The sequence below is a fragment of the Numida meleagris genome, chromosome 5 (genome assembly GCF_002078875.1).
Source record: "Numida meleagris isolate 19003 breed g44 Domestic line chromosome 5, NumMel1.0, whole genome shotgun sequence".
Classification (NCBI taxonomy): domain Eukaryota; kingdom Metazoa; phylum Chordata; class Aves; order Galliformes; family Numididae; genus Numida; species Numida meleagris.
Window position 1 is genome coordinate 4,441,953 of NC_034413.1, and position 19,413 is coordinate 4,461,365.

The window sequence follows — 19,413 nt, forward strand, 5'->3', positions numbered from 1 at the left end:
TTTTTATTTCTGAAACCACCTTTCTTCTTGCAACTTAATCTTTAAACAAATGGTTCTTGTACAAAAACCCAGCTATGCTATCTTCAGTACCTCCTTGCAAACTGTCTGTATTTAACTTTGGCCCGCTGTACCCTGCTGAATGCTTTGGCTATCAAACAAAACAGTGTTTTGTCCCTTGTGTTAATCCAGGCCATACTTTCAAAAAAAAAAACCCAAAAAACATTTTACTTGTTTTACTACTCTGATAACCTTGTTGAAGGCATTGAATACCTTAAGGCAGCGCGGGGTCGTGCATTTTAAATGCTTTGGTAAAAACCAAAGCCTTATCTGTTTATTCTTTAACTTGAGTCATGCTTACCCTAACGTGGTGTTTGGATGCTATCCTTATCCTGGCAGAGTGCAGGTGCTTGATAACGATCTTTAAAGCTGGCCTCAAGTTTGGAAACGGTGGAAGGGGAGAGACAATATGAGAATTCCTTCTGGGCCAGCTGCTTTGTGCTTGGGTGGTGAGTTGCAGCTCCTGTGATGAAGCTCCAGAAAATCAGGCTGGCTGAAAGGACAGCACCCACTCACCTCACTCTTGTGTCTGTGTTACAAATTAATGATATGTTAATATAAACGAACTGCAATATACAGTCTTGTATGCAGGAACTCTTGTAAAGACTACTTACAAAAATACAAGCTATTGCTTTATATAGACTGATAGTGGGCATAATTTACTACGTCACTCAGAAAAATAATCCAATGTGCTTAATTCTTTCCTTTAAATGGGGTATTGGGAAAATTTGGAAGAATTAGGAGGAACCCTGACAGATTATATCCCCAAGAAGTGGTGGAGTCACTGTCCTTGGAGGTGTTCCAGAACCATGGAGATGTGGCACTGAGGGACATGGTCAGTGGGGATGGGTCAGCAGCTGGACTTAGTGGTCTTAGTGGTCTTTTCCACACTTAAAGGTTCTATGATGCTATTAAGTGGGAAAGTATCAACAGTTTCTGAATGAGTTAATATACAGTCATGAAAAATAGGCGTATTGCTGCCTATTGAACAAGTTTGTCAAGCCAAATGCTTGAAGTGCTCGCTTTTGGAAGAGAGGAAAATGTGCAAGGGAAGAGTCTGTTCTAATATTTGCCACGTTCTGTGTGTTTCTTCTGTCTGGCCTTTCTTGGAAGTTGTGTACATAGATCTTTTTCTCAGGTCCAGGGTGGTAGTTCTTGTGCGCTCTTCTAGATAAAATAGAGCTATTGTTGGCTAGCATATATTTTTTTTATTGCTAAAGTAGCGGAAGATTATATTCAATGTTATATACGCAGTTCCACATATTAAACGTATAAAAGTCCTCTAATGTAAACAATTAGAAGAGTTTGTTGCTTGCTTTCTTTTCAGCTTGGGTGGTATAGTTGTATTAATTTTGTGGAAAAAATATCAAGCTGTAATGGAGAAAAATAATAGAATAGTGAAACCTGGGAAAACCTGAATAAGGACAACTCCTGTAATGAACTGAGAGATAGTAGGCTGAGCATCCTTTCATTGAGCAAGCATTGTTTCCCTGTGTTCTGGTGGGAGATCAGCTGGAGCACAAAGCTGATCAGCAGATGAAGAGTACCATGATCACGCTAATAAATGTAATGAATGGCACTTTGTTCCCCTTTTTTTTGCTTCAACTGTCATAAGAAATCTAATGAATCTTCATAGTATAGCTTTGTCATAATTTCTGCATAATGAAATGAATAAACGCAGCTTTGTAATCAGTATTTTATTTTGGTTTTGAAATTTAGCAACATGCGTTTGAATAGCCTTAGATTCTTTTTCTGGGTGGCACAGTAAAATAGGGCTTGTATTTTTGTCAGTAGTCTTTATAAGAGTTCCTGCACCCAAGACTGCACATTGCAGTTAGTTTATATTAAAACATCATTAATTTATAGCAGAGGTATCAAGTTGTTCTTTGTATTTAGAAATCAAGTTTGGTTCATCCCAGGTTGCTCTCTTCTGAATCGTGCATATGAACTATAGTCTTATTGTTTCTTTGTGGCTTTTCTCTTCCATCTGGCAGAGCTCGCTCTGTCTGTATTGAGCACAAAGCAGCATATAGAAGAAAAAAGCTGGAATGTTATTGCAAACGTTTATTCTCAGCTATTTAGTACCATTAGTGGTGTAAAAATAGTGATATGTTGGCTATTTATTTGTTATAATAGTGAGACTTGATTTATGCATGCACTGAACTTCATCAGCTCTGACAGCTTGTATTTTCCTTGGGTCTTGCTCCTAGAGGCAATCAGTTAAATCAGCTCGTATCCCCAAACAAAGCACAATTGAAACACATTTTTCTTCCCAGTTTAATACGAAATAATAATATTTTTTGCTCGCAGGCTTGATGGCTACAGCTTTAATTTTCACTGGAACAACCATACACTGTACTGAGTGTATAACTTCCATTGTTCAGCATGGCTCTGACTCCAGCATGGAGGGCTGTGATTGATGATGGAGCCATACCTGTGTCAGCTGCTCAGGTCGAGTCAGGTGCGGTTTCCTTACGCTGCACAGCCACTAGATGGAGGGAGCCTGCACACAGGGCTTGGGAAGTGAGGTGCTGCAGGAGTGAGAAGTGTCAGGAGAGTTAGGAGTGGGTCCTGTTGGTGTCTGGGATCTGGATTTAGCTTTCCAAGCTCGATTTAACACCTAGATCTAGCTGTAGATGTCCCTGTTCGTTGCAGGGGAGTTGAACCAGATGACCTTTAAAGGACCCTCACATCTCAAACAGTTCTATGATTCTATGCTTTTCTGTGGAAAATTTAATAAAGAAAAGCTATATATTATTCAAATGATCAGATGATGATGGCTTGTGATTGGTGTAGAAGATTGTACAGCTGGCGTGCTTGAACAGTGCCAGTGAAATTTGCGTGAGCTTGAGCACTGATCATCATTAAATATAGACTAAATCAAATTGTTACTGCCTTGCAATGTGGGTAAGAGAAAAATACTTTTCATATATGTTCTCAAATATTGGAGTAGGGAACATGAATGTATGGTTCTATCACTTACCACGAGTTCTTATTTAAAGGACTGTTTGCAGATAATGTTCCAGGCACTTTGGGTCCAAATCCCTTGCTAACACCCCAGATGCAGCCATATCACCAACTCTGCAATGCCTGTACTTCATGCTTTGTGAGGCAGTGCTGTTCTGATGGCACTTATTTTTTTGGCCGCTTTAAGAAAACGTATAGATCAACGTATCAAATAATGTTCCAAGAATAAGACAGAAGAGTGAGTTTTGTATGTGTTTGTACAGTCCCTGTGACAGAAACACTTTGGTGACTGAATCAAGCGCTGGTGTTAAGCAGTGCTATCAGGGGCAGCTTTCTCCCTTGATGTGTCACCGCCTGGAAGCTTGGTAACAGATCTGGCTTGTCTTCTGCTGTGCTGAGAGAAAGCTGTGCTTGCAAATGTTTCTACTCTTGCATGACAGCCTGATACCTGGCTTTCCCTGCAGCAGTTGCAGGGAGGGCTTTGCAGAATGTAAACGTGGGAGATTCTGTGATCCAACTTAACCCAGCTTCGGGGCGGTTGACAGAAATGGTTCAGAACGTTTTGCCACCAGCTTTAGCGTTTTATATATGTAAACTGTTAAAATGCTTTTCTTGGTGTTTAAATGGTAGATGCAGATGTGGAGCTGGCTAGCCTCAGAGGCAAAGTTTGTAAACAGAATGAATACACTGAACGTCTTGACCCTGCTGTGAAAGAAAGAGAAGTTTTGATCCTAATGACATAATCCTTAGCTAATTTGGGCAGAACGTGGGATATCTCTTTTTAATTAAGTATGCACCTCACCAGAAGCATTGCATTTCTGACCCAATCTTGTCCTTCTTAACATCCTTCTTGGAGTGTAAGTTCTCAACATAATATCTACTTCATATTACGTACACACTAAAAAATACAAACACAAATGAGCTGTTGGCTACTTTTGCTCTTAAGCTGTATTCAGTTCTTGTGCTTAAAAAAAAAAAAAGTGTGCCTATAGCTCTAAATAGAGTTTTTACATGATTTTTTGCTATGTAAATGTTTGAAATTCAGCATTTTTTTTTCTCCTTGCTTCTTCTCTCGTGCATTTAATGGCTGTTAGGAGCGGTTTGAAACAGTGATGCCATATGCCTAGTTCATTAATGTGATTTTTCAGTTTTCTTATGGTAGTCCTTTTCTTTAAGGAAAAGGGCTGAAGTGTGACCGAAACAAGTTATGTGGCAGCAATACAAGTTAGAAAACATTTCCATAAATAATCATCTACAGTAGTTTCCAGAAAGAGCCAGAGAGAACAGTTTATTGCTGTTTGGACCTACTGAACAAGCATTTTATTGAACTTTTCATGGGTGTTTTATAATGACAAGCTTGTAGAAAAATAGTGTGTGTGTGTCAGTTCCCTCTGCAAAGCAAGCTGGACACTCTCTTTACTTTGTGCTTAACCAAATATTTGTCTTGGAAGAAAAGAATTTAGCAACACACAAAAGATACGCTGTTTGAAAAGGTGCGAGAAATTACTGAAATAGGCATGTTTTTTTTTTTTTTTTTTTTTTTTTTTTGCTTTTCCAGTTTCTTTAATTGCCTCCCAGAAATACACTGGATCTATATAGGGAACTGAGCAAGGAGCCTAGGAAATGCCGAGGAGCACATGAGGATCAGTTCCAAGTTGGTACCAGCAGCCAACTGCAAACCCTTAGGTCGCTCTAACCTAGTCTGTTCCTTTGGCTAGTGAGAGAACGTGTAAAAGACATATCAAGCCTTTGTGGTTGTTGTTAGCCTCCTTAGCTTGCCTAGGCAGTGGCACAGTTTTAGAATGCTCTTGAATGAGTTCTTTTGTCATTGGAGTCGATGGCAGCGCTCACTGGTGACTGGCTCCTCGTGGTGGGCCCAGTCCCCTTGCCATTGGGATCTTGGACCGTGCTGACTTACATTGAGCTGGTGCTGGTCTGTCTGCCCGGTTCCCTGTGCGGCCTTCTGCTGTGGATCCATCAATTGTATTCTTTAAATGCCTATGAGAGCCAAAACATCTAGGTGTCCAGTCAACTTAGCCATTTGTCCATACTGTTTCAATTCAGTTTTTGCATCCCAGTTTATGTGGCTTTCCTTATTTAGACGCTGAGTTTTCTACATAAACACTTTCCTGTAAGAGTGACGGATTGTGGATGCCCCGTCCCTGGAGGCATTCAAGGCCAGGCTGGACGTGGCTCTGGGCAGCCTGGTCTAGTGGTTGGCGACCCTGCACTTGGCAGGGGGGTTGAGACTCGATGATCTTTGAGGTCCTTTTCAACCCAGGCCATTCTATGATTCTATGATCTCCATTATTTTGAGAATGATTATCTCTGAAAAGACAAAGCCACAGTGATTTTGGTCACTCCGTAATGAATTGAAATCGTAATTCTGAAATGTAAACTTTGTCCCATCAGCAGTTATTTGCTTCATTAGTCTGATCCTTGCTGTGAAAACTGCACTTAAGACGCACAGTCAAGCTTTAAGTCGACTCTTTTCCTATTTTTTGTCTTTTAAATGCTCCTTCTTCCTTGGGTCTGTGGCTATCTCTGTATTTTGTTATTTTCGTGATCTACTGTTGAGAATGCTGAATAGGTCAGGCTTTGATTTTCCCATTAACTGAGTCAGTTTCCTGTTTCAGGAATGGTGGGATAACGTGACATCATCTTTCCTTGCAAACTTGCTAGAATTTGTCCCATTTTCTGTATTTTTACAGCATACGAAATGTTAATGAATTTTCTTCATTTCTCGGGTTAATGCAGTCTAACTACCAAAATAGTTTTCTCCCCATTGTTTTTTGAGTATCAATAGCTGCTTCTAGTCTGACCCAGAGCTTGACTAAAGGCTTTTTGTACTGTGTCTTTCTTACTTTTGTCACTCTGCAAGTGATGATGAACACGGAAAGTTAATGTTTAACAACAAAAATGACTTTATTTTGAACTTGTAAGTTACTGAGCTACCAGGTGAAACCCATGCTGGGTTGGCATCCGAAGCATCTGAATGGCTTCCCTCACCCGCACAGCCTTCCAGTTTGATTGCAGCTTTGTAAAGGTGTGCATGTGCTTTTACTCAGTTATCTTTCTGCCCTCTCCTCCCAGTTTTAATCTTTAGTGGTATCGTCTTCTCTCAGTTTTATTTGAGCTTATTTCCTGCTGCTCCGGTCGCTGTGATGGCTTCTTTATGGCAACTGAAATTAATTTGCACCAAAGGAAGGATCTTGTGGGTTTCATATATATAGTTTTTAAAAGACTGAAGCTTATGTAATTCAATTTGAAATTAAAATTAGAAAAGTATGACTTTGTGAAAGGAATTTCAATTGTGCCCATGTGACAGGTTGATTTATTTTACATAAACACCAGCTTTTGACTGCATTTCTTTCATGGTTCGTTGGATCGTTTTTTGGGTTGTGTTCATAATAATCCTGCAGTCACAAAAATGAGTTTGTCACTCGAGAAAATGAATCTCCTGTATTCTTCAGCTTAACTACACATGCAGACAAGGTGTATTCCTGGGTTCCAATGGGTGTTGTGGGTTCGGTGGTGGAAGGGGAGAGTAAAGGGTGAGATGACAGCAACGAAAGTTAGTACATCTGAAATATCTGTTACTTTCCAGCTCTATGTGTCAGTTAAATTCTTCCTTATCAAATGAAATGCTTCATTTGATTCACAATTTCCTGTTGAGCTTAATTAAGAAACTGATCTGACCGGAGAACTTCAGCAAATATAAAGGGATGAAATAATCTGTAATAAAACTTGCAGTGTTTCATTCCGCTAAGTCTGCGGTACAAATTCAAGTGCGGTAAATTTTCTTTCTAGCCACCAGTGGAGACGGTTGCAAGCAGAAGTTATGCTTGGAACACTTGGAACGTCCCCCCCCACCCAACGCGGGGCCTGGAGGATCCATACAGCTATTTGAAAAGTGTTGTTGGCTCGGTTCTCTCACCCATAGGGTTTGACTCGCACTATAAAGCTAAAGTTACAGATGAAGAACTATTGGGGGTCTTCTGACATCAAAATTAATAACACATGGTTTATTCTTCTGGTGCCTGCACATTCTAAAGGCATTGGCTGGAGTGACTGATGCACGAGCACCAGAGGAATTTGTAAATGTCTGTTCTTTATTTATGGGAGCCTGATTTGATAATTCAAATTTTGAGTTACTATTTTCTCCTCAAATATTGTCTATGTTTTGTTTTTTTTTCCCAACGGACTCTCTGTCCCTATCTAGCAAATCATAAAAATTCTGGAACTGAATTAAGATATCACAATCACTTGTTTTTCTCAACTCGGTAATTTAGAGCATCCACTGCTCCGGTAATGAGCACATCTAAAATTGCCAATTACAGGAAATGCACATTACATTGTCTTCAGTAGTGGCTCAATGGAAATTCAGTGTTGATCCCAAAAGTGTATGCCCAAAAGTTGATCATTCATTCATAGCACAGCTAGAATATTACTGTGTGTTTGAGGGGGGGAAGTATCTGAAGTCTGACCCTGTGAAGCCCTGGTTCTTTTAGCATCACCATTGGAATACCTTCCAGTGCTTCTTAAAAGACACTCAAGTTCAGCGTTCACTTTGAACTGCATTGGAAATGGTCCACTTAATGTTAGCAGATCCGTATATATCTCCCAGAGGTTGCACTTGTTAATAAAATCTGATTTATAGCATTTTCGGAAGAAAAGAAGTAGTTTTTAACTGTTCAGGCTGTGTGTGGGACTTGGTCCTCAGTCAGCCATTTGTAGCACTGGCACTTTGTAGTGTTGCCTGCTTCCTCTTGTCCCCTGCCTGGGGAGAAGTGAGATGCAGACACACAGTCTGGGTGGCTGAGGCTAACACGGGGTGCCCAGGGCCACGTCCAGGTGGGTTTGGAGATGTGCAAGGAGGAGACCCCACAGCCTCTCTGGGTACCTGTGGCAGGGCTCCAGCACCCACACAGCACAGCTTCCTGATGGTCAAATGCTTTGCAAGTAGTCCCCTGCCTTTTGACGCATCTCCCTTTAAGAAAAGTCTTCTCTCATTTAGCTGAGGAATCTGTAGGATTCCTAATCAAGAAATCTTGTCAGTGATTAGTTTGCTTGTGGGTTTCATTATATTCTTTCTTATCAACCTTAAAATTTAAAGTTCCTGTTTATTATTCTTTGCAGTTTGTTAACCACTGACTTATTAAATCATTCAGCTCATTACAGGAGGGGAGGGAACTGTGTAACACAAACTTAGTTGTTTAACAAAGGAATGTTTTGGGGTTAAATACATACCAGAACTTGTAATATCTTTTAATGTGTTTTATGTGGAATCCACTGGTAAGGAAGTATTTGTACCAAATAAGTAAATGATGGTGAGTAAACAGCCATTATATTTTACTGCTCTTAGAATCTTGAACAAGCTCCAGCTCATTTAAAAACTTGCCTATTGTTTGATTATCTGTAGCACATCGTTTTGGACTGAGTAAAGAATCTAGTCTTGAAAATATTTGCACTTTCAGGAAGTTGATTTTTTTTTTCCTTCTGTCTTTAAATTTGACCAGGCTTGCTTCTTGATTGTGAATATAGCCTTGATTAATTGATATCGAGAGAAGTGATGGGACATGCACCAATGGAACTATGGGAAAGGGCTTCCTGTAGCAGGAGGTCCCGCAGAAAGGCAGCGTGTAATTTAGAATAAAAGATCTGTGTTACAGGGTGAAAATTCTCTCTCATCTCATTTTAAAGTATCTTCTATTTTATAGAAGTGATTTGGATAATTAGTTATTATATTGTGAGCAAAATGGAAAGTGGGAATTTGTTGGGAAATTCTATTTCAACTCCTAAAATCTGTTGGTTTTCTTTTTTCAAATTATTATGCTTTGAGAGCTTGTGTTTGTCTGAGCTGTAATGCATCCCGAAGTATTACTAATATTCTTCTTACTTTTCTACTTTGCATATTTGGACGGTCTTCTGGGACACATTTTTTGATGTACCTACCTTGATGCAGTTCACACGATTCCTCTGTGATTCTCCTCTTGAGGTATGCATTAATTCTAGAGGCAAGCTGTGAAACGAATGTATTCTTTCCTTTTCATTTTCTGTAGTAAGAAGATTAGGGGTATAGATGTAATAGATGTATAGATGTAGGGGTATAGATGGCACAGATGGGTGTCACGGTGTTGTATCATCACCAGCCAGTAAAGAAGGTTAACACTGAATCTGCAAAGGAGTCTGAGGAGGTGGATAATGAGCTACCCCTGAATTTCATATCGCTGCATTAGGAAAAAAAAAAAAAACAACTCAAAAAAGGCAGAAATTACTGTGCTCTTCTTTATTTTCTTTAAAAGAATATATTACTAAATAATGTACTGATCTTGTATTCGACTACAATTGGAGTTAAAAGTTGAGGAGAGATGCTGCTGTTTCTTTTCCAGTAAGCGCAACAAATCTACATCAGTCTGCTGTCTTTCTTGTTAGTCTTAAAGAGTTAAGTACGGCGTGACTGTAATGAAATTGTCAGGTTATAGTAATTACACAAGTAATGCGATATGTCGCAGTTTGAATGAATCCATGTGTGGAGAGTTTGTTGCTTTTTCTCTGCTGAGTCCACTGGCCTTTGCATTCCTGAAAGCTGAAGAGTAATAGAGCTCATTAGGCTTTATAGGAAAAGGGCTTTTATCACCTCGTCAACTGAGGCAGCAGACTGCTATTATATTCTTAATTTTGTATGGCTACGTAGATGTTGATGCACACTTCCCCGCCAGGTTTATACCAGTATTGTTTCTTACAGACACTTTTTATTGACATTTCGAAGCTTGAATTAAATTTTGTGTGGCACCACTACAGATGTCTTCAATTAGATGAAGTTAAATAAAAGGGGTTGTGTATCAGAGGCCAAGAGATTCTTGAAATTCTTTATTCTGAAACAGTTGCCACAGGAAAATCTAGTAGTGAGCAGTCTGCTTGCCCTTCAGAACAAAAATAATTTAAAATCAAATTTAAGCCTTACACGATTTCAATTTGTAATTTTTTTTTTGAATTTTTAATATCGTTATTAACTGCAAATAAGCATCAACGCCCAAACTCTTCCTGTCTTTTTTTCTTTCTTCATTTTACTGCTGTGTTTAGTTTCAGTTTTGGCTATGGGCTCTGGCGTGCACAAAAAAAGAATAGTTTAAAAAAATCATACAGTGTGTAGTAGCAGAAAACTGGGCAACTTCCTAGCAGTAAGCAAGGTACAGTAGAGAAGTGATTTTTGTTTTCTGTTCAGCGTTCCTTTCCTCTATGAAGCAACATCTGAAAGTTTGCCATTTTACCCCAGTGGCTCAGCACAGGAGAATGGCTTAGCATAGAGCTCCTGGAATCACAGCATGGTTGGGCTGGAAGGGACCTTGCAGCCCATCCAGTTCCAACCCTCTGCCATGGGCCGCCTGCTCCCCACTACACCAGGCCCCATCCAGCCTGGCCTTGGGCACCTTGCAGGGCTCCCTACGGAAAACCAGCATGGCTAACTACCTATTGTTTTGGATGTGCATACAGCAACATTTTCTTTAATGCACTTCACATGGTATTTATGAACACTTGGTATTTCCACTGTCTTTTTAATCACTCAGCATTATGGAATCTTTCCGTGGTTCTTTGCACTCAGCTCTTGCTGGCACAGTCTGTGGCAGTGCTGAACCACGCTTGTAATAGAAAAGCATTTTGTGTTCAGAGTGGATTTCATGAGTTTTTTAAGTAGTGCCCATTGCTTCCTGTCCTGTCAGTGGGCGCTACCAAGAAGAGCCTGGCTCCCTCATCTTGATTCCCTCCTGTCCAGTGTTATACATATAAAGACTTCCTCCAGGCCATCTCATTTTGATGCTGAAGGACCTCAGCTCTCTCCTTGTACATCAGATGCTCCAGTCCTCAATCGTCTTTGCAACCCTTTATGATTAAGTCTGTATTTCCCTGTACTGGATCCAGTGTTCCAGTTGCATCCTTACCAGTGCTGCATAGAGAGGGAAATAGGTAACAGAGCCATCAGCACCTCCCTTGAGCTACTGGCAATGCTCTGCCTGGTGCAGCCAGGTGCTGTTGGTGCTGTTTTACTGTGAGGGTGCACTGCTGGTTTTTCTCTTCTTTTTTTCCACTCAATTTTTCCCTCTTTGTTTGGATGGAAGCCTGTAGTGCTACATCTCTGCTGACACAGCCTGTATTTGTAGGCTGCTTTCACAGCATCTCCACTAATCCCTAATGAAAGAAGGAGACAGTAGTGAACGGGAGATACGTTGCTAACCAAGAAAGATAGAAATCTACCATATGGTAGGTTTTGCGTGTGTGCCTTTGGGAGAAGAACTGCTGGAATTAATCACTTCACTTTGGCAAATAATTTCCACTAGAGGTAGAAATCAAGAGTTTCCTGGTTTTTTTAATTTATTTTTCTTTGTGTAAGGTAACGTGGATTTGAAATTTTATTCCTCCTTCCATCCACAGCAAAGGTTAAAATGGAAATGTTTTAAGTAGGAAATCTCATGAAATCTTCCAGAGAAAAACAGGGTCAGGACAGGTTCTCATGGGGGACGGTGCAGTGCCTTCTGTAGTTGCACACCAGTCTAGGTTAGGGGTTAACAAGTGCAATTTCTATATTAATAATAACACTAAAATGTGTTAGAAGTTAAGCGAAAGACCAGTGTGCTTTGAAGAAAATTGAGCGCTCTCACCATCACTGAAATGTCATTATAAGCACTTATTACATTGAACTGTATTAATTAGGGCAACATATAATACCAGACAGTATTAAAAATTTAAATGTTAATAATGTATTATAAATTATGACCAATCACACATTCATGAGGAAAATGTGAGGCAGAAATAGCTATGAGAGTTTTAACAGCTCCTAGTCATAGCACATGTAATTGTGCCTTGACTCTCATTGCCTGAGTTTTAGTGTTTAGTCCTTTCATATAACTTATTTAATGAATATAAACAAAACACACAATTTTAAAATTTTGCATTGCTTTTTTACGTGTGTTCTGTCGAATAGTGGGGCTTTTGTTTAACACAACTAGCAGTACCTATCATTTGAACATGAATTGTGTAAGGAAGTAAGAGGATATTGGTTTTGATCTCGCTTTTCCCACGTAGCATCTCTCACATTACATTTGTTGATTCGTTACTCAGAGAAATGCTGATGTTCTCAGCGGCAAGAGCAGCTGGTATTTTAGTAGCATAAAGGCTAACGTGTTATTTTGTGTTGATAAGAGCTCCCCTCTCTGGTGGCACTCAACTGCGTGATGTCCCATGTATATTTTACATAGCCTTTGACAGTCATGGTCCCATGTGGCTGTATCAGCAACGTGAAATGGTATAACCTGCTCGAAGAGAGCGTTTCCTACACTGGGCCTGTTACACGTCTAATGGCCTGGATGGTATGTGAGAAATCAAGGCAAAAGAGCCAACTATTCATTGAGAAATTGGAGAAAACATAGTACTTACAAATGCTACAAAGGATTATATTGTATGAAAACTTTTCGAGGAGGAGGAGGAGAGTGTGCTCTTTAAAAATGTTATTTACTTTATGTAACGGAGATCCCTGAACATTTTGCCTGAAATGAGTACTGTGCTTGTTATCCTTGTTGAAGAACACAGCCTCTTTTATGCTCGTAGATTTCTTTGTAATTGAGTTAGTGGAATAACGCTGTAGTTCATGCCTCACTGAAAGTTCTTAACTGAGCTGATACTGCAGTTGGCAGATGTCTGTGACTGAACCCACGCTATGCCATTCCGAGGTAGGGCTCCCATACACACAGCAGTCTTTTAACTGTAGAAAAAAAAAATCCTTTCCATGTTATTGCAGACAATCTTTTTTTAACACTTATTAAATTCTGTACGATGAATTTTTGGAAAAGAAATGAAACCTGTTTTATCTGGTTATTTAAATTATTCTGTGTTAAATTACAAATCACGTTTCCCCTTGGTTTGCTTCTTTTTTCTGTCACCTGCTGCACCGTGGCAGTTGAGTAGAGAACTTAACCTGGTCTCTTAGGGTTACCCTTAGAGAAAATCTCTTTATTCCAAGTTCTCAAACTTTGACCACGTCCCAACTTAAAAATGTTAATACATGTGATTTCATTTGGCTCTACTGAAAAGCTGATATTGTATGAAACCGTAACTACCAAACGTATAGGCTTCTCCTAAAGGAAAAGAACCTCACCTTGATATATCAGTATCCCCCTCTAATATCCTCATATTCTGCAGATTTAGCTCTCAAATATTTGATCATTTCACTTTTATAGTATCTTTAGCTACATATCTAGTTTTATGCTATACGACTGAATAAAAACGTAAACACTTTATTGTACACCCTTTATTTTGCGACTTATTGGCTGGGTAAGTCAGTTGAAATGATTTTTGTTCGTGTGATTGATTTCTCCTGACACACGTGGTAACAATTAGAATAACTTCTACTGCCCGTCATCTCTTCAGTCTATGCTACTGTATCAAAATACTTGATTAAACCCTCCTCCTGCTGTTGTAATGCAAAACAGTTGGTAATAGCAGGTAGTACTGTCAGATTTATTGAGTGAGAAGCTGCTTTCTGAAGATCTGGCAATACAGTGAAAAACACGACTAGATGGATAATTAAATGGAGCACTGTGGAATTCAGGATTAAAGTAAACTTAACGTTGGAGAAAATGGCATGCCAGAGTTGATCGTGCAATACAATTTAAATTAGGAGATAATTTTCTTTGTTATTTGAGGCATTGGCTTCTGGCTTGGGTGCTTTTACCCAGTGTGGAAGCACACTTCGCTGTGTGTTCAAAGCACAGTGTGCATCAGCAGTGAGCTCCTCAGTGGTTTTGCAGAAGCTCCACAAGTTCTGCGGCAACAGAGAGCTCCAGGTTTTTAGGTAAAAGTTCTTTCGTTAGTCATGAAGAGTAAACCCTACATAGTGAGCCGATAAGTGCTTTTTATAAACCTGTTCTCAAACAATCTCAGCGGCTACACTGAGAAACTGAACTTCTGTGGCTGATGGCTGCTGATCATGGGTGTGCAGTCAAGATGGTGAAAGGCCTGGAGGGCAAGATGTGTGAGCAGCTGAGCTCCCTGGGTCTGCTGGGCCCAGAGCAGGCTGAGGGGAGCCCTCATGGCAGCCATGATCTTCACAGGGAGCTGAGGGGCAGCGCTGAGCTCTGCTCTCTGTGACAGCGACAGGGCCCAAGGGAACGGCATGGAGCTGTGTCAGGTGGGGGTAAGGGAAAAGCTCTGCCCCAGAGGGCGGCGGGCACAGGACAGCTGCCCAGGGCAGTGAGCACAGCCCCGAGCTGCTGGAGCTCAGGGCACTGCACTCAGAGATGGGTTTTGGGTGATGCTGTGTGGAGCCAGGGTTGGACTCAATGGTCCCTACCAACTCGGGCTATTCTGTGATTCTGCAATTCTATTGTACAGTGAAAATCAAAAATGGTATAGAGAATTAATATTGTTTCCCCTGCTTCTCAAATTCCCATTTTCCGTTCCCTAAACATGTATAGCAGGAAAGATTTCTCACAGTATTTTCTTTTAAAATCCCTGTCTAAAATTGTTTCTATACTGGAAATCTACCAGTCTGATAATGATATCCTGTTTCTCCTCAGGCAGAGAATCCACCAAATGGACCAGAATGTGGCTACGGTTCTTTTCACCAGCAGTACTGGCTGGATGGGAAGATAATAGCTGTGGGTGTCATTGATATCCTGCCCTACTGCGTGTCCTCTGTCTATCTGTACTACGATCCAGACTATTCCTTCTTATCTTTGGGAGTCTACTCTGCATTACGGTAAGAGGATTTTTGTTTTCTGGTTAGATGTCATAGTAAGAATTGATACTTGTTCCTGACTTTATTTCCATTTAAACATATTCTAACAGTCTTTCTAGCAAAAATTATTTTTTTTTAATTCTCTACAGTTGGATGTGTTCCTAAATATATTTTAAATTTTCTAATCTTTCTAATTAGCTAAATACTTCTAGAGATTAAAAAAGTCTGAAAAACTCAGAAAGGAAATACCTAGTCTTTATTCCCCAGAAAATAATTTAGTATTGCTTGGTTTCAGCAGAAAAAGCCTCTTTTTTTGTTTGAATGGAAATAATTCTTCCTTTGCCTTAGCTTAGTCACCAAATGAAATTAATCACTTTAATACTTGTGTGCGCAGTGAGATCGTAAAAACTGTCTTCTGAATTAGTAGTTTCCTGCTATGCTAGCGCTGAATATATTTTCAGGTATGTTAATCTCATTACCTTTTGTCTGACAGACAGAGTAATCCTGTGAATTTTAAAGCCTTAGGTTAACTATCAACCTTTTTGAGTGTATTCCTCCCTTTGCAGAGCTGAATTTTGTGATTTGTGAATAATCTACTTAGGAATTACTCAAATGCATCTGTCAAGAGCAGTCTCACTAAGTTCACTGCTAGGCTGCTGACATCAGTCTAATGGTTTGTGGCCGCTGAAATGAGGCACTTCAGTCACTCCATATCTACTGTGTGCTGGGCTTCTAGCAATCCTACCTTTAGCCAGGTTAATTTACCGAGTAGAAGACTGTTTGCTTCAGCAACCTGGTTAGGGAGCTGAGCTCGCTTAGTGAAGTTAGTACTGGAGCTGGTGCATGAGCTGTGGTGGAGCCACGCAGCTAGGAATGGCTGGACAGAGTGCAGAGCCTCCCACTCTGGTAAGCTGCTAGGTCGGTTAAGCTCTAAGAGCAGTTTCTTCAAATCTGTCACTTTGGGCAAGAGCTGATAACACTGCCTTCCTGTTGGCTTTCCTCACCTTGTTCTGGAGATTTTCCTTATGGAGGAGAAACGGTAGAATCATGGAAGAGTTTAGGTAGGAAAGGGCCTCTTGGCATCTCTGGTCTGGTTCCAGCTCAGATCAGGAGTAACTTCCAAGCTGTTGTGTGCATTAATGTAACTGCCAATGTAGCATCTCATTTGGTCTATAGTTAAAAGAGCATGAGGTACCATTTTTCTGAATCAAAATGCATTAACGGGTAGAAAAATGTTGGAATGATTATGATGTAGAAGTGACCTTTGTTTCTATTAGTGATCTAGATTTTAATACAAACATGAGGTACTTAAAATTAGACTTTTCTTTTTAATGCAGATTGCCGTGAGCAAATTCTAAGAGTTGTTTTTCAGTATCTTTATGTATCACGTTATTTTATGTAATAATAGACTGACATAATCCATGCTTACGAATTCTTGAAATGATCTAAAATTTTCTACATAGTAAATTTAAAACTTTGTCATTGCAGCGTGCTTGTGTGGCTCAACTAGTGAAAAAGCAGCTTGTAAATTCTGCTGCATTTAAAGCAATAAAAATGAGTTCTCAGCAGGCTTAGAGGGGGGGCTGGCCTTGTTCTCTTTTCAAAAAAAGGGGGGGAAAAAGCCCTTAAGAGTTCAGGAGGATTTAGGAAGTTGCAAAGGAACCTGATACCTTAAAAGCTGTTGCCAATTTTACTCTGAGGAGGTTAAACTGCATTACAACACTATCACTTCCACTTCATGCTATTCTGAGAATATTTTTGCTCCTGAGTCGTAGAAAGGATGTGATTTGAACATCTTTTGAAAGAAGAAGGCATTTCAGTACGGAATGAGGGGAGAAGAGGCTACGTGTGATGTACCAGTCTGAAAAAGGGTTGGGGGAAGCTGACCAAGACATACTAAGTGATTCCCATTGCTTTTTTTTTTCAGAAAACGTTCAACATATTCACCCTGCTGCCTAAAATCATTAGTAGTAGGTAATCGTAATATACGTAACTTACCTTTTGTGAGAGGAAAAATGCTTAAAGTTCTTTTGGAATGGGGTTATTTAGCACTGAAATACTGAGTTTTGTATTGATGAGATGAGTGTACATATTGCTCGCTAGTCGCCTATTGGAAGAGTCCTTTCTTGCGTTGGCTCTCAGCTTGGGCTGGAGCGGTTCCCACCTGGTTTGGGGAACCCATGGGCTTGCACATGGTCAGTTGGTCAGTGAACTAGGGAGCAAGAAAGGAATGTGGAAAGAAGGTGCAGTTGTACTCCATGAAGCCCTGGTGCTTTGCTGGCGGAGGTGAGAGACAGAAGGATGCTTTTTTGTTCCGCAGTAATGCTTGTCATTTCTAGAGTGTCTTTCTGCACTGCCATTTATGTGAAGACACCTGCAGTGGTTCTAGGCATGGTATCACTGGTATCATGTGTTAATTCACTGTGAACCCTCAACAAACTTGCAGTGGGCAACAGAGCTGCCTGTAGGACTGCTACTGCAGCCCAATCTCTTTGCCTTACGGTCTGTTTTCTTCACTTTAAGTCTTTTTGTCTCATTAAATCAGCCAATGTAGACCAATTGCAAACAGTGTTGGAGATGTTTACAAGTGCAAAGACTGTTCCTTTCCTGTAGTTTTCCAGGGTTGTACAATTGCACAAAGGCATATATTTAATTAGATCCAGGATAATCAGCTTGGAATGGTAAGGGTGCTTGACTTCATGCATTCTTGAATATGTTGCGTGTGAAATGCATGTTGGTACACTTTGGTAGTATGTAAACCTCACTTTTGGTATCTGTTGTATTTACCTGGATTTTCAGATAGGAAGGAACTTGGAGATATTTTCCAGCAGATAGAGTTCAGAATAATAATGTATCGTGATGGTCTCATCGAAGTGCATGGTACTGAAATGTCAGGTTTATAGCATATTTAAATGTTACTATCGTAATTTTGAATTGATTGGAAAAAAAAAACCCAAATAGGTTTTGTTCGTGCTTTCTATAGGACCATGCTCATACCCTCTTTTCCTTTCAATGCTGAAAGTAAGAAGCAGCATCCACGTTCCATCACGTTTGATGCAAATGTGAACTGCGGAGTTAGAAATGCTGTAAAAATGAGTGTTGTAGTAGAAACGCTGGCAGACTCATTTTGAAAACACTGCTTTCCTCTTGCGAGTAAAATAACAAGCAAACTTGTTTTGGAGTATACTCATTCTTCTCTTTCAGAATAAATGAGAAAGTCGTACAAACAAACACGAGACAAGTGAAAAATCGCTGTTGCTGCACGAGGACGGATGTTTTTATGTGTAAATTACCAGAATGCAAAGAACAGAACAAACAAGAGGCTTATCCTTGAAGCTTGTTTTTAACAAATACTGATGTTTTCCTGAGCTGCATCAGCCAGTCTGCGTACAATAGCTGGGTCAGATTGCTGTAGAATTCCACTGTGCATGCATATTAACGGGACACTTTGTAAATAAAGGCTTTTAGTCACTTTCTCTCCGAATTTCAAGTCAATCACATGGCAAGGCAAAAGGCAAAAATGAGATTGTTTTTAAGCCTCACACAATGTTTTGTGTTTATTATCTTCATTGTTTATTTGATGGAAGTCTAGACCTTCAAATAGGTCAAAAGCCAGGTAGCTGTAAAGCATTTCTTTTAATGATGAAATGAATGTAGGGATTGTATTCATAAATAATTAGCCTTTTTTTGTTTTCCTTTCGTAGGGAAATTGCTTTTACTAGGCAACTTCACGAGAAAGCTCCCGATCTCTGTTTTTATTATATGGGTTTCTACATTCATTCGTGCCCCAAAATGCGATACAAGGTAAAGTGTGTTTTTACTTCTTTCCTTTGTGTGCAATTATTCAAAGCACTTGACGGTTCTCATAGCAACATAATATTTTTGTAATTGTCATTTTGGATGTCAGAATAGACTTTACATGGTTAAATGTGAACGCTGGTTACTCTTTAACTTGACTTAGGATTATTTATTTATTTTCTTAAAGCGTAGCTGCATGTGGTATTTATTACAAGTTGGCTTAAAAGCTGTTCACTTGGAGAGATTTTCAAGGCTGTCAGATAATAGTTCGTCATTTGGTTACCTGGGTGTCTCATGTTTACCATACATCTGGCAACAGGCTAAAATTCTCCCTTTTTTGGGAGAATCGACTGAATATTTGTGGAACTGTTGCTTAGTGACCGTAGGCAGAGATAGCGTGACTTCCTGGGGCTTACTCTGCAGATAAAACTATGAGAAGCCAGATTAGGCATTTTGGATCAAGTAGCAGAAAGGGTCAGGAGAATCCCGGATCGCTTGGCACAACCAGTGTGTCACCAAATCTCCTTTGTAATCCCTGTTAGCCTCAGCTTAGTGTAGACCTATATGCCTAAGGGTCCATCTCTTCTGTGTTGTTCAGATCCCATCTTTTCTTTATAAATGTATCATTGCTTTCTGAATACTGGTGCACAATTTCAGAATAGTGAAAACTGCTGGACATTTGAACGTTTGTAGATAACAATATATGTTAATAATATGGAAATGTAGAGAGCAAATGACATCTAGACAAAGAGTTGTGTTTTCTTTTTTTCATCCTCAAAGCATGCTAAAAACATGCTGCATTTTCAGCTAGTTTTCAAATAGGCAAAAAGCAGTGACGCTTGTTGAAGTGATGGTTG

At 39.8% G+C, this 19,413-nt stretch overlaps 1 protein-coding gene across 6 annotated transcripts in view; it reads left to right on the forward strand.

Annotated features, from left to right (window-relative positions):
- Positions 1 to 19,413, forward strand: part of ATE1 (arginyltransferase 1) — a 71,497-nt gene that overhangs the window by 15,571 nt on the left and 36,513 nt on the right. For all 6 annotated transcript variants that reach the window (XM_021400262.1, XM_021400263.1, XM_021400259.1 and 3 more), the window contains 3 exons: positions 8,990 to 9,022; positions 14,598 to 14,779; positions 18,463 to 18,562. In XM_021400262.1, the coding sequence (XP_021255937.1) occupies positions 8,990 to 9,022; positions 14,598 to 14,779; positions 18,463 to 18,562 (315 nt within the window). The remainder of the gene's footprint in view (positions 1 to 8,989; positions 9,023 to 14,597; positions 14,780 to 18,462; positions 18,563 to 19,413) is intronic.